General features: G+C 50.1%; 1 protein-coding gene across 1 annotated transcript in view; it reads right to left on the bottom strand.

Annotated features, from left to right (window-relative positions):
* Nucleotides 1-13,815, bottom strand: part of ADAM12 (ADAM metallopeptidase domain 12) — a 311,461-nt gene that overhangs the window by 94,574 nt on the left and 203,072 nt on the right. Inside the window, 2 exon segments of the mRNA XM_066240397.1 lie at nucleotides 436-501; nucleotides 7,979-8,168. Of these exon segments, the coding sequence (XP_066096494.1) occupies nucleotides 436-501; nucleotides 7,979-8,168 (256 nt within the window).

Consider the following 13,815-nt stretch of genomic DNA (forward strand, 5'->3'; position numbering starts at 1 on the left):
GGTAGGGCTTTCCTGCTCACATCTGTCTACAGCTTTCATTCATTTATTGTGGTGGAAGACGTTTGGGACACTTTGTAAACTAACTCGCCCCCTACCCAGCCACACAATGTTTAGAATACATTCTAAAGTCATCTTCCATTTCCCCCCAGATAATTCCCCCCTGTTTGGAGAGCTCAGCTCAGTTGGTTTGTTTGTTTTTGTTTCTTTTTGCAGTCCTTGCTTATTATTTTGCCATATCAGATACATTTTTATTATTTTATACTTTAGAATATCAGAAAAGCATGTGTTCCATGAGTTGTTTACAATGCGTTGAAAGGCCTATAAAAATATAAGTTAATTAAAGCACATTAGTAACATGCTAAACATTTTCTTTTCCCTTTTTTGCTTTTTTTTTTTTTTAAACCAGCTGCATTGAGAAATTTCAGGTGCTCTTACCTCCCGGTTGTCGGCGACGATAACTAGCTCTACATACTTGGTCGTCTTGAGAGTCTCCCTTTTATGCTGAAAAAGCAAGCATGGAGTTAATTTCCCTTCCTGCCTCGCGGGGGGCTCCCAGAACACTGGCCACCTCTCTTCACCCATGCACCTTCACTAAGGGGACCCTATCCTCACCATCGCCAGCTCCCACACCTCCGTTCCATCAGAAGTTCACCTCCAGCCCCCACAACCTCTGTAGGGCCTTCTCAACAGGAGGGGCCGTGTCTGTGTGTCTGGGGGAATCCTTGCACGGAAATTGCACATCCCGGCCCGACCACTGACGGCAGGGCCAGGACGAGCTCGCGCAGAAACGGGCAGCGGCGCGCTCTCTGGACCAGGGACCGGTCCGTGGCTGTTAGTTTCGGGCTGTCACAGGGCGTGCATTTGGAGATCACCACAGAAAGTTACGAAACAGTGTCCCACGGGTGTCCCCTTTGCCTTTATGGTCTGGTTTCGCCATGTGAGGAAAGTGGAAGGGCACATAGATTGATTTGAGCAGGAATGGCACAATCCACGCCAGTGGACTGACTTCCTATGGCTGACCATGGAGAAACCTGGTTGGAAGCAGAGGAAGATGGGTGGTCTGGAGAGCGGGGAACAGCAAGGTTGATACACAGGGAACAGAACCAGGTGAGAAAGAGGTGTTAGGAGGAGAATGATGAAGGAATAAAAAGAAAAAAAGAACAGAAAAAAAAAAACAGTGTCAAGGAAAAAAAATTGCGGAGGCAGCGAGGGAAAGGGATTTCGTAAGAATGAAACAGTGGAGAAAAATGTGGAAACTGTGTATCCAGCGGCGAGGATGGGAGCACACCCAGGCAGCAAGAGGACAGGCAGCCTCCGAAGTGAGTTACATTTTAATCAGGTTTCCTCAAAAAAGAAAGAAAAACATTCACACTCTTTTATGAATTGTGGGGAGAATCCCAAAGGCATTTCTTTGCTTTTTTAAAAAAAATTTTGTTTTGTATTTAGGAGAAATAGAGCAATGCATGGAAGGTGGTCTCCAAAAGCAAACACTGAAAACAAAAAGACAAAGCCTTCTGTTTTTGCGATAAAAGGCAGTTGGGGGAAATGCAGGTTGAACCGGTGGAGGGCCTTGTGACTGATAATTTCTGGTTTGCGACTGAACAACACAGACGTTGCATTTAAAAATTGCGAGGTTGTGGCCCTGGCCGGTTGGCTCAGCGGTAGAGCGTCGGCCTGGCGTGCGGGGGCCCCGGGTTCGATTCCCGGCCAGGGCACACAGGAGAAGCACCCATCTGCTTCTCCACCCCTCCCCCTCTCCTTCCTCTCTGTCTCTCTCTTCCCCTCCCGCAGCCGAGGCTCCATTGGAGCAAAGATGGCCCGGGCGCTGGGGATAGCTCCTTGGCCTTTGCCCCAGGCGCTGGAGTGCCTCTGGTTGCGGCAGAGCGACGCCCTGGAGGGGCAGAGCATTGCCCTCTGGTGGGCAGAGCGTCGCCCCTGGTGGGCATGCCGGGTGGATCCCGGTCGGGTGCATGCGGGAGTCTGACTGTCTCTCCCCGTTTCCAGCTTCAGAAAAATACAAACAAACAAACAAAAAAATAGTAAAAAAAAAAAAAAAAAATTGCGAGGTTGTGACCACGCTTCCGGACACCAGCAAAAACGACCCAGGCATGCTCACTTTGAATTAGCTTTCGAGTCACATCGTCCTGAGGGGAAACATCTTTTATAAATCAAATCCCCATCAGTCCGGGATCTTGCGAGCAGACTTTTACAAGAAAAATGTTTGTTTCAGAGCACTGTTCCCCCTACCCACCCAGCTGTGCTGATGCATGAATTTAGGGATCCCTAAATAAATCTGGAAACCTTATGGAGGAAGAAAAAAAAATAAAGCACTACAAAAGGTATAATTTCTCCAACTTTTACAACATTACCAGAAGAGAGAGAGAGAGAGAGAGAGAGAGAGAGAAAGTCTGGCATTGTAACGATGTGTTGTAGGTGTGTTTTATGGTGATAACTATCCGTTTATAAAGAAAAAAAGATTAGCCTCTGAGGTATCCACTGGTATCCACAAAATGAGACACCTTTTCGAAGTGTGAAGCTCTTGCCCCTTTCCTTACTGAGGTGTGAGAGAAGTGGATGTCTCTTCCTGACCCCCATCCCCAACCCCTACCCCCGCCCCCGCCCAATTCCCTCATGAACCGTTAACAGATTCAGGCTAATTAGATAGAAGAAAATAAAGCCCTAGAAATGAAAAAAAAAAAAAAAATGAACGTCCCCTTGGAAAACTCCTGGAAAGGGCCCTGGTTGCTTAGACGTGAACACACCTTTGAGACTGAAAGGGGTGAAATCAACGGCCTGGGGTGGGGGCTATTTCTTGGATCATCATTTAGAAAAATGTATCATTCCAGATAATGAAAACAAACACATGAGCCCAATTTTCCTGTCTCTGCAGTTTTTGGAGAAGTCCAAATTTTCTCATGAATTCAGAGAATTGCAAACTCAGAGAGAAGCTAACCGCATTCTAATCAAAAGCCCCAGGGGAGCGGCCGGCTTGCGGCCACGAGGTTTCCTTCCCTCGCTGCACACACAGAGAGGCTTAAATTACCTCCGCGTGGTGTCCACCGACTTGGGCTGTCCAGTGTTTTGTTGTTGTTTTTATCAATTTAAATTTTTTGATATGCAGAGCCGCATTTGAAACTGGCTGCTTGATTAAATGCTCATTTTGGGGGTTGTAAACAAAAGCCCTTCCCCAAACAGATAGGAACCTACGCCTCTGAGGACGGCCCAGGAGTCTCTGCTCCAAGGTGCAGACCGAGGCGTGCCCTGAATCTTGCTCAAGAGGGAAGCAGTCAGTTCCTGGGCCTCTCGAGTCATCACAGCCGAATTCCTAGAGATAGAGTATCCCCCTGAACATGTCGCAACAAGGCCTCTGGCAACTGGGAACTTCACTCAACCCAGCTCAAGTTAGAAAAGCACTGTTTAGATTAAGGTTGCCATAAATTCTCATTGTAACTCTTTCTTCCTGTGGGCCAGACTGCTTATATATCATGCATGCATCCTGCAGATACCTCCTGGGAGCTCTCTAGGAGCTGGGCACTGTGCTGGGAGCTGGCAACAAAGGGGTGGACAAGAAACTGAGGGTCCAGCTGCTAAGAAGCTCACATTCTGGGCAGGGTTGGGGAGGAGACGATACCAAATTAAGAAAAATCAAGCACAGCCTGTGAAAAGCACAACAAAAGGAACAGGGTTCCTTTTGTTGTGCTTTTTTTGATTTTGACAGGGTTCTACAATTTAAATAAAAATGGGAGAAGAGACCAAGCTGAGACCCGAGGATAAGGAGCAGGTCTTTTGTGGAAAGTGTGGCGAGAACAGTGTTTCTGATAGATGGAACAGCAGTAGTGGAAGTCCTAAATCTGGAGGGAATTTAGAGTGTCATCATATCTGATAGAACAGCTAGAGTCTAGTGAACGAGAGGAGTGTGGCCAACACGAGGCTGAGAAGATGTGGGCAGGACACAGGGCCGCTGTCAGGAGGTGGAGTCGCAATCTAATAATCTAAGAGCCAAAGGGCACCTTTGAATGTGATGTTTTTAAAGCATCCTCTGGCTGCCGGGAGGAGAATGGGCTATAGAGAGGTAACAGGGAAAGCCCAGAGTGCAGGGGGGGTGGGGGTGGTCTGGGGCAGTAACAATGTGTCCAAGTTGTGTGCAATACAACCGAAAGAAGAAAGAACAGTAACTAGGCAGCCAGGCCCATGTTTGCATAGGTGATGCGGTCAGCCAATTAAATGAGTCAAACGGTTGGCTTATCATCCTCTTCTCAACAAGGAAAGATCACTGGTGGCTCCAGCCAGGCTCCGTGCCTTGCCTCTAGGACCGCTTCATGAATATTTGAGCTGAGCCCTGGTCTCCACTGTGGAAGGTCGTTTCCATCACCCTTCCCAATGACTCGTGTGGGGACAAAGCACCCTGATCCTACCCTGTGTGGAGCACAGCCTCTGAGGCTGGGCTAAGACATAGGCTGCAGAGCCAGTCGGCAAACAAGACCACAAGAGGGGTGCCCGGGCTGACTCGAACAGACTGAGCGTGGACGGGAAAGTACCGAACTGAGGTCCCAAGTGCCATCGGCACGAGAGAGGCCGGTTCCCTATTCATCCAGAGTTGTAATTGATTCAAGTCGTGGCAGGAATCCGCACCTGCAGATCTTGGAAGCCCAGCTCGCACTGATAGATGCTGGAGCCCGGGGCCCAGGAAGCCACGGTGCTCCTGGCTGCTCACCACACTGGGCTGGAAGAGTGACCCGGGCTATGAGGGAACCTGGGGCTGTCCCCCTGCAGAGGCAGGCACGGAAGTGAGGAGGGAATCCCACGTGTTAGAGAGGCACTCCACGAGCCTGCTAGGAAACCAGCGAGCCTTCTGACGGTGCCAGCCGCTGCCTGACACTCAGCCACTGTCAGGCTCTGCTTATGACACACATTACCACCACGGTTCCCTACACCGCTGCTCCTGGGGGGGTTTCTGCGAGAGATGACAGCCTGTCCAGAAACTCAGAACCTCGGCTCGGGGCCACTGCAGGACAGCTGCCCTCGAGGGGACACAGCAGTGTCACTCTGCCTCCATTCCTGCTTGTCCTCTGCAGCCAAAGTTAACCCATCTTTCTAGAAAAAGAAGACATTGGCTTTTCCTTTTGACTCAATGCCTCTATGAACGGGGGGAGTGGTGGTGGATAGCATAGCTAATCCCTAAAAAAGGGTAATTCAAAAATAATGTCCATCGCCTTTGGGACGTATCATGTGACTTTCGCCAGGAGCAGGTTTGCAGACCCCTGCCTTCCTGCTGGCAGGCTCAGGCAGAGGTGAGAATGAATTTGTGTTCCCGAGCGTGCGGCAGGTGACAGGGGCAGCAGCACGCGGCAGGAGCGCTCAGCGCCCAGGGCTTCCGGGCTGGACTCACAGAGCTGCAGAGCAGAGGACGGACCCTGCAGCTCTGACTGCAGACACCCGCTCAAATCTAACAGAAAGCCTTGTGAAAATGACAAGCAATAGCTCCGACCTATGCTGTGCCCAGCGCACACCCCCTGAGCCTAGATTTACTCCTGCTGCTCCAGGAGGAGAGAATGCCAATATCCACAGAAAAGAAAATCTCAGTTGGCAAACTGATTTTTGCCACGGTGACCATGCCGTCGGGGCAGAGAGATGCCGGGAAGAGGCCGGCACTGTGGTTGCGCTGCGTGAACAAGGTCAGTTCGCTGCAGCGCTGTGGACGGCCAAGGAGCAAGTCGAGGCCGGCTGCGTGAGGCGGGCGGACGGCGTGGTCCTTGACCGCGCCCCGCCCATCCTGGCCACACGTGCCACCCTGGACACTGTGCGGCACCCTTCCAACCCCCAAACATTTCCACTAACCGAAAAATCACTTTTTGCATCGTTTTCATCGTATAACTGTACTTTAAGTCAAGGACATTTTCTCTCCCATAAAAGCAATCACAGCGACGTCTAGAGAGGAATACTGAGAGCAAGTGCAGCTGCCTCGGATGCCTTCCCATTTTATTTAAAGGCTCATTTCCACACCAGTATGCATTAACAAAACAACGTTTTTATTCAGGTGCCTGCCTTGCCCCCCCTCCCCCCGCAATTCCCTGCAAATCAAAATGACTGGAAACAACTGTGCCCATCATGGTTAAGAGAGCTGCAGACTTAGTTAAAAAATTAAAACCTGGCTGGCGAGTGCGGCCCGAGCGCGCCTGTCTCCACAGGACAACAGACATGCCCGAGCGTCATTGCGTCATTGCGACGGCCGGGTTATCCATCCGAGGTACTCGGAGCAAAGCAGCTCGATGACGACAGGCAGTGGTCCCACTGTGTGCCACCGGAAGAGCCACCCCTTCATCATGTCCTCCCTCGGGTCTGGGAACCGGAGAAAATGTTCAGACGTGTCCTGGGACCAGGGACGGGGCTGGCCTTGGGTGACTCCAACTCTTAACTATGTCACTCTAAGGCAGGTACGAGAAAAAAGCAGGGTAGAGACTCTTGAGAAGCTGGTTGGGGTGGGGTGTGGTGGGGGTTGTTTTTTAAACTCTGGGCTTCAGATACAACTTCCCCTGCTGAGTATCAATGTCAAGGTGAGCCAGCCCCCCCCCACCCCCGAAGGAGTGACTATCCCCTTCTGTGTGATGAGGAAGAAAAAGAAATCATGGTTCTTTTCCTGCCGTAGAAAATCTCGGGAGCGTATGAACACGTCGGGAGTTAGGGGCGCATGGGCAGAAGCCCAGGGCAGAAAGAATGAATCTAAAATGGAAGTGAAAAGCCCTCAACGGGCTAGGTGGAGAGCAGGGGAGAGGAAATACACCACTGCCCACAGGTCGGAGGGGGATTTTAAGCATGAGAAGACATCGTTTAGGATAACGTGTGCTGTTTGAATTTAGAAAAGTAATTAGGAATGAGCAAAGAAGTAGTATTTGTGAAATGTGAGGCTGCCTAAGAGTCAAAGTCAGGGGAGATGACATGTGCCCTGAGGAACGTTGAGGAACACGTCCCTACTCTGTCCCGCGTCCGGGCAACTGACGTCGCCTCTAGGAACTCTTGCTTTCCTGTCCACAGAGCGACGGGGAAGCCGAGAGGAAACACCAGGGTACTGTTGCTCATTTCCTCTCTGGCTGCACTCGTTTCAACTCGGGACCTCTAGACAGATGTGGCGAATGGACCCCCGCCCTCCAGCCCTTTCAAGAGTGTGCCGTGTGGCCTGTGGGACCCACGGAGGCGATGGTGGATGTGAGAGGGCCGGGCAGCCATCATGGGGAGTGGTTTATGGCGTTGCCCCTCGGGGCGTTGGGTGCCCTTGTTCCTGCCCATGCGGCGGGGACGGAGACCTTTCCAGTTCTGCAGTAGAAGGGAAGACCTCGGAGAAGCAGCCTCAGGGACAGATGACCAGAGAGAACTCTGACCGCTCGGACAGCCCCGGGCGGTAAATAGGACAGGCACCAGCTGCCTGGTTCGGGGAAGCGACACCCCTTAGCCATGCCCCACGCACAGACCCAATTCTCCTCTGCACAAGCATGCGGGCAAAGACTGGGCACGTTCTGCAGACCACCGTGGATACCCCAATCGCAAAGCAGACCGGACATAAAGAGACCTTCCTCTCATCCTCCTCCTGCAGACAGAGCGCTCTCTGGGAGCTGCCAGGCAGGGTCCATTGGTATCTTCCTTACCACTGGGGCGGGCACAGCCCTGCATAGAGGCCTAGACTGGATTCTCACTGAAGACACAATCAATAGCCACCCTGTGGCCCTCTGAGCCCAACTTTACCTAGCAGGTAAACAATAAATAAGCCCGCGGTTGACATTAGCAAGTCAAGGATGGATAGAGGTCTCCGTGTTTGGTGACGGTTGGCCCGTGCATGACACGCACCACCTCTGGATAAACTGGGTGGGTTTATCCCCCGACACAATGCCCAGGTGGAAACATTTCTCCAGACATCCCGGCACCGGGTGGCCCCTGCTGGTGCCCCCAGGTCCCCAGACACAGGACATCGGGTTTCCCCTCCTACCCTTCTTGCCCACATCCGGGAGGGTGGTGGGAGTCCAGTCTCCACAGCAGGGCGGGAGGTGTTGTGATGTCGGAGTCCACACGAGCCCCAGATCCCCGGCAGGGTTTCCGCCCGGAAGAGTTTGTGTCCGTCGGTGATGTTTTCCATTGGTTCTAAGATGTAGGTTTTGTTTTCAAATGTCATAAGTCCCCTGTTGAAAAAGAAATAAGAAATAAAGAAAGGAAGAAAAGAGACCCATAACTTTTAAGGGTAGCTCCTTGTTTATGGCTGAGACCCAGCTCTTGATGAGACGAGAACGGAAGGAGAGACACTGATTTATTTCTTAGCTCGGGCTTTAACGGGAAAGGACATTTCTGTGACATGTTTGCACTGATTCACCTTGCAGACCTTTTGAAGAATGAGTCAGAGAAAATTTTTTGTTTCAAATACTTTTTTGGGGAAAGAATAGATATGGTTAGCCTTCATATCTTTTCTTTTTTTTCTTTTTTTGTTTTTACTTCTCAAATATATATTGTTGAGACAAAGAGACAAAAGATGTTTCACCTGCTTAGAAAATAACTGTATCCGAATGAGCCAACATGATTCATAGGGAAACCATTTTTTTTTATTAAAGGAAGATTCCTACAACTGGATAGTCATCCTGATTGGCCAGATAGCCTAAATATTTCAAAGGATTCTGAAAGGTTGAGTATAAAATTATTATTATTATTTTTTTGTATTTTACTTATTTGACTTGTGGGAGATGTGTGGATAAAGGCACCTCTGTCAGCACACAGAGCGTTAGATGTGCTTCCTAAAGAGCGAGCTCCGAGTCCATCTCGGCTAAAGCTGGACCACCCTTTATAGGAGCGAACACCTTCGGAAGATGTCCCAGCCCTGAGGCTGAGAAGGTGGCCTCCGACAGTCTGGCTGAAGTTCCAGCTCTGCCATTGACAAGCCGTGGGCCCTTGACCTCTTAGAGCCTCAGTTTATTCATCTGGGAAATGGGATAAGAATACTAATTTCCCAGGGCTGCTTCATCCAGTTCAGACGTTTAGCCTAGTGGAGGCCACAAGCCAGCACTTAAATGGTGGCAGCCTTCTTGGTTATTGACAAGGGCCGGTGCACGGGTTAGGCGTCTGTTAACATGTGATCCCAAGAAGGTCCTCAGCTACGTTAAGACATCTGCCCACGGGCCCTGGTCGGTTGGCTCAGCGGTAGAGCGTCGGCCTAGCGTGAGTAGGACCCGGGTTCGATTCCCAGCCAGGGCACACAGGAGAAGCGCCCATTTGCTTCTCCACCCCTCCGCCGCGCTTTCCTCTCTGTCTCTCTCTCTCTTCCCCTCCCGCAGCCAAGGCTCCATTGGAGCAAAGATGGCCCGGGAGCTGGGGATGGCTCTGTGGCCTCTGCCTCAGGCGCTAGAGTGGCTCTGGTCGCAACATGGTGACGCCCAGGATGGGCAGAGTATCGCCCCCTGGTGGGCAGAGCATCACCCCTGGTGGGCGTGCTGGGTGGATCCCGGTCGGGCGCATGCAGGAGTCTGTCTGACTGTCTCTCCCTGTTTCCAGCTTCAGATAAATGAAAAAAAAAAAAAGACATCTGCCCACGCGCTGACATTTGTGGCTCCCTGATAGGAAATACAGCATCGATAAGATAAACCTATTTCCGGGATTAACGATGACTAAACAAAACGTTTTGAGCTAACATTTAGATTTAGGAATAAAAGAATAAATTCTTTAAAAAAAATGACAAAATTTGCTAAACAGTCTCACATGTAGAGACAGAAGGTGATCTCGGGCCATGAACCACAATGCACATGTGACCTTTTGGGGCAGTACAGAGCTGAGGCTACGTCTTGCTCCCTGAAAATGAGCAATGTCCGATTCTGTCCAATGATGGGAACGCCAGCCTGCCTGATGGCTTCTGTCTCTCTCTTTTCCAGTGAGGGGGACAATCAAGTCCTTATTGAAAAGATTCTTTCTGATGACGGAAAAGGATTTTCTTTGGAGAAACAGCAGTTTGGGTGGCAGTCAACTGACTGCTCTAAGGCTTCCCACACATCTCCTGGTTGCTGTTATTCAGCACATCTCCCCACTGCAGAAATGCCCAGACTCCCCACCATTACTCAGCACATCTCCCCACTGCAGAAATGCCCAGACTCCCCACCATTACTCAGCACGTCTCCCCACTGCAGAAATGTCCAGACTCTCCACCATTACTCAGCACGTCTCCCCACTGCAGAAATGCCCAGACTCTCCACCATTACTCAGCATGTCTCCCCACTGCAGACATGCCCAGACTCTCCACCATTACTCAGCACATCTCCCCACTGCAGAAATGCCCAGACTCTCCACCATTACTCAGCACGTCTCCCCACTGCAGAAATGCACACTCTCCACCATTACTCAGCATGTCTCCCCACTGAAGAAATGCCTAGACTCCCCACCATTACTCAGCACATCTCCCCACTGAAGAAATGCCCAGACTCTCCACCATTACTCAGCATGTCTCCCCACTGCAGACATGCCCAGACTCTCCACCATTACTCAGCACATCTCCCCACTGCAGAAATGTGCAGACTCTCCACCATTACTCAGCACGTCTCCCCCACTGCACAAATGCACAGACTCTCTGTGCAAAAGTCACCTTCCAGCACAGTGACTCTTAGCCTATCCTGAGACAGGGAGCTCACACTCTTCTTGGGATAATTCACATATGCAACCATGTATCACATTTTGCAGACAAGTCAGGTGACTCAGGACTACAAATGCCATCCATGGCCTCCAGGTTTAGGGCATTAGTTCTATATTTTATGGCACTAACCCACAGATTTGAGGCTAGCTTAATCCTTAAGAAGTAGTTTTAAATGTTTGGTGCTCCATCCGTTTCCTTCGGACAATTCATCTCGTTTCCAAAGGAGGGTAAGGTCCCTCCTCTGTCATTCATTCTCCCTCATTTATTTCAGTCATTCACTGATCCTGTGCTCATGGATGACCTCCTAGGTAGGTGATGACTTCATCATTTTCAAATTGGCATAGAGGGACAATATTTCGACCCCCCAATAGTATGGGAGAAGGAGGTTCAAAGCAACAAGATAATGATTTTGAGCATACTCATTCTGATCTATGCACACAGATCTAGTCCTTATTATTCAACTGGTTCACTCCCCCAGCCCCGTTTTATGAAGTGGGACAGGCAGTGGAGAGAAACAGGTCGTGCCCAGGAAGCTAGCACCCGAATTGAGAAGTCACTTCCGAGGCACAAGGCTAGTTAGAAACCCTTGGAGAGACACGCGGGGTGTCCCCAACACTCGTGACACATGGCTGTGGAGAGAGTGGGGGACCAACGTGGCTTACCGTAATGGAGGAATTTGGGGCTATTTTCAAACCCCGCTGATGGATTAAAAGCAATATTGCTGCGGTCCTGTGTCCCCGGCCTCCCACCAAACCCCAACTGTCTTTGTGTCCCTCTGAGTAGATCCTGAAGATGTGACTCTGGTCATCATCTCTGTGTGGTCGCCTGCATCCCCTTTCCTTGAAAAAAAAAATTATGAAACAAAACTTTGATTTCTAGTGTAGAATGACTAATAGGGGATTTCTGTTTATTAAAAGTTGATTTTTGCCCTGGCCGGTTGGCTCGGTGGTAGAGTGTCGGCCTGGCGTGCAGGAGTCCTGGGTTCGATTCCCGGCCAGGGCACACAGGAGAAGTGCCCACCTGCTTCTCCACCCCTTCCCCTCTCCTTCTTCTCTGTCTCTCTCTTCCCCTCCCGCAGCCAAGGCTCCATTGGAGCAAAGTTTGCCCGGGTGCTGAGGATGGCTCTGTGGCCTCTGTCTCAGGCGCTAGAATGGCTCTGGATGCAACAGAGCAACGCCCCAGATGGGCAGAGCATCGCCCCCTGGGGGGCATGCCGGGTGGATTCCGGTCAGGCGCATGCGGGAGTCTGTCTGACTGCCTCCCCATTTCCAGCTTCGAAAAAGTGAAAAAAAAAAAGTTGATTTTTAGAAAGCTTACATTAAGAAAGAGAACTCTAAAAAAAAAAAAAAAAAAAAAAAAAAAAAAAGGCCAGGGGAAGTGGAAAATGAACACACTTGAAGGGGAAAAAGTATGTTGCTCGGTCAGAAACCCCACGTGCCTGCCCTAAAAAAGAAAACGGTGCCCACATTTCACTTTGTGTTACCACAGTTTCTAGTTTTCATTGGATTTCAATAAGCTGAACACTTACAGTAAAATCATGTCACCAAGTTTTAATCGGGAGAAGCAAATTGCTGAGAAAAAGTTTTTTTCCTACTTAATAGAAAATTTCTAGAACTTGTTATTTAGTCATAAAAATGTTCTCATATCTCCTTTTATCTTTTAAGTCATCCAAAGGCCAGATGTTGAGAAACTGGGGTGAAGGCTTTCCCTTTTGCTGCAAACAACTGGCAGCCTCTAGCGCTGCTTAATTAAATAATTGCTTTGGACTGTCTTGAGTATAATTAATCATTTAGCTCTAGAGATTGCTGGAAACCACAAAACTCAAGGATCCAAGGTTTCGGAGATGTAAAAATTTGATGTTCTCACAGCCCTCACTGGCCCCAAGCTAGATAAGCGAATGTAATTTAAGTCGAATGTCATAGATATTTAGTTATAAACTTGGAGTTGGAAATAGCTCCCAGTGTGGAATTTAAACCCAGCAGACTTGGAGAGTTGAGTTCTCTCCCCCTTGGTGGAACAGGAGGAGGGAGGTTAGAGAACAGTTCGGGAAAGGTTTGGGAATTGGGTGGGGTGGGTGCCTTCTCTGGGGGGCGGTGAGGAGGGTGGACCTGCCGCCGGGGGGAAGGGTGAGGTCACGTTCTGGGGCAGCGAGTTGGACGTGATGGGAGGAGAGCACAGAGGATAAGGGATTGTTTGGGTGATGAGGGCGACCCCTCCTGGTGCTCTGCCTCGATCCAGGCTCTGGGCCGTGCCCGTTGCACTTATTACCCAGCAGACCCCCACTCAGTTGCACCTTGGGCATGACTCCCACTGTCACGGGTATGCAGGTGGCATGCGGCAGAGCTGGGCCCCAACATGGCTCCCTACGTTCTCCTGCCTCCCTCCAGCACTATTTTAAGAGGGTTGTGGGGCCCAGAATACGGGCCAGTTTTTAGATTTTATTTATTCATTTTTAGAGAGAGAGGAGGAGAGAGAGAGAAAGAGAGAGAGAGAGAGAGAAGTTGAGGGAGGAACAGGAAGCATCCACTCCCATATGTGCTTTGACCAGGAAAGCCGAGGTTTTGAATCTGCGACCTCAGCGTCCCAGGTCGACACTTTATCCACTGCGCCCCCACAGGTCAGGCCCAGAGCAACAGCTTTGAAAACCGGCAGCTTTACTTTAACATTTGAACCCCTGTTGTTGTTGTTCTTTTCTCATTCCGCAAAAGAGGAATCTGTTCAAGTTTTAAGTGGATTTTATTAGCTCTCAGAGTGAAAATCAACGTTCTGTCCTTCTTAACCTTCAGTTCTTAATTTCTCAGGCCACGGCGCACCGGGCAACGGCGCAGCTCCATGTGGCTGTTCCCGCGTCCGTTTTTCTCACGGCCGCCCAGTACGCAGGACAGTGGCGTGGGGGTTTCTGACCGCCCGTGGTAAGTTCAGGATTAGCACGTATGGGTGATCCTGGCTGGTTCCGTGTTCAACTGCCAATTTCATTTTCTTGGAAAAAAGTCTTTGCTCTCAATATCCCGCTGCCAGTCATAATCTAGAGACACAGTTGGTGTGAATTTCATTTCAGGCTTTTTTTTTTTTTTTTTGAGGAGCTCGTGGATAGAAGCAGTATGTCCCCTCACAGACGCTTGATACATGGTGACGGCAGCAATACTGGCGAGTATGTAAGAACT

Source organism: Saccopteryx bilineata, chromosome 7, assembly GCF_036850765.1.
Source record: "Saccopteryx bilineata isolate mSacBil1 chromosome 7, mSacBil1_pri_phased_curated, whole genome shotgun sequence".
Lineage (NCBI taxonomy): Eukaryota > Metazoa > Chordata > Mammalia > Chiroptera > Emballonuridae > Saccopteryx > Saccopteryx bilineata.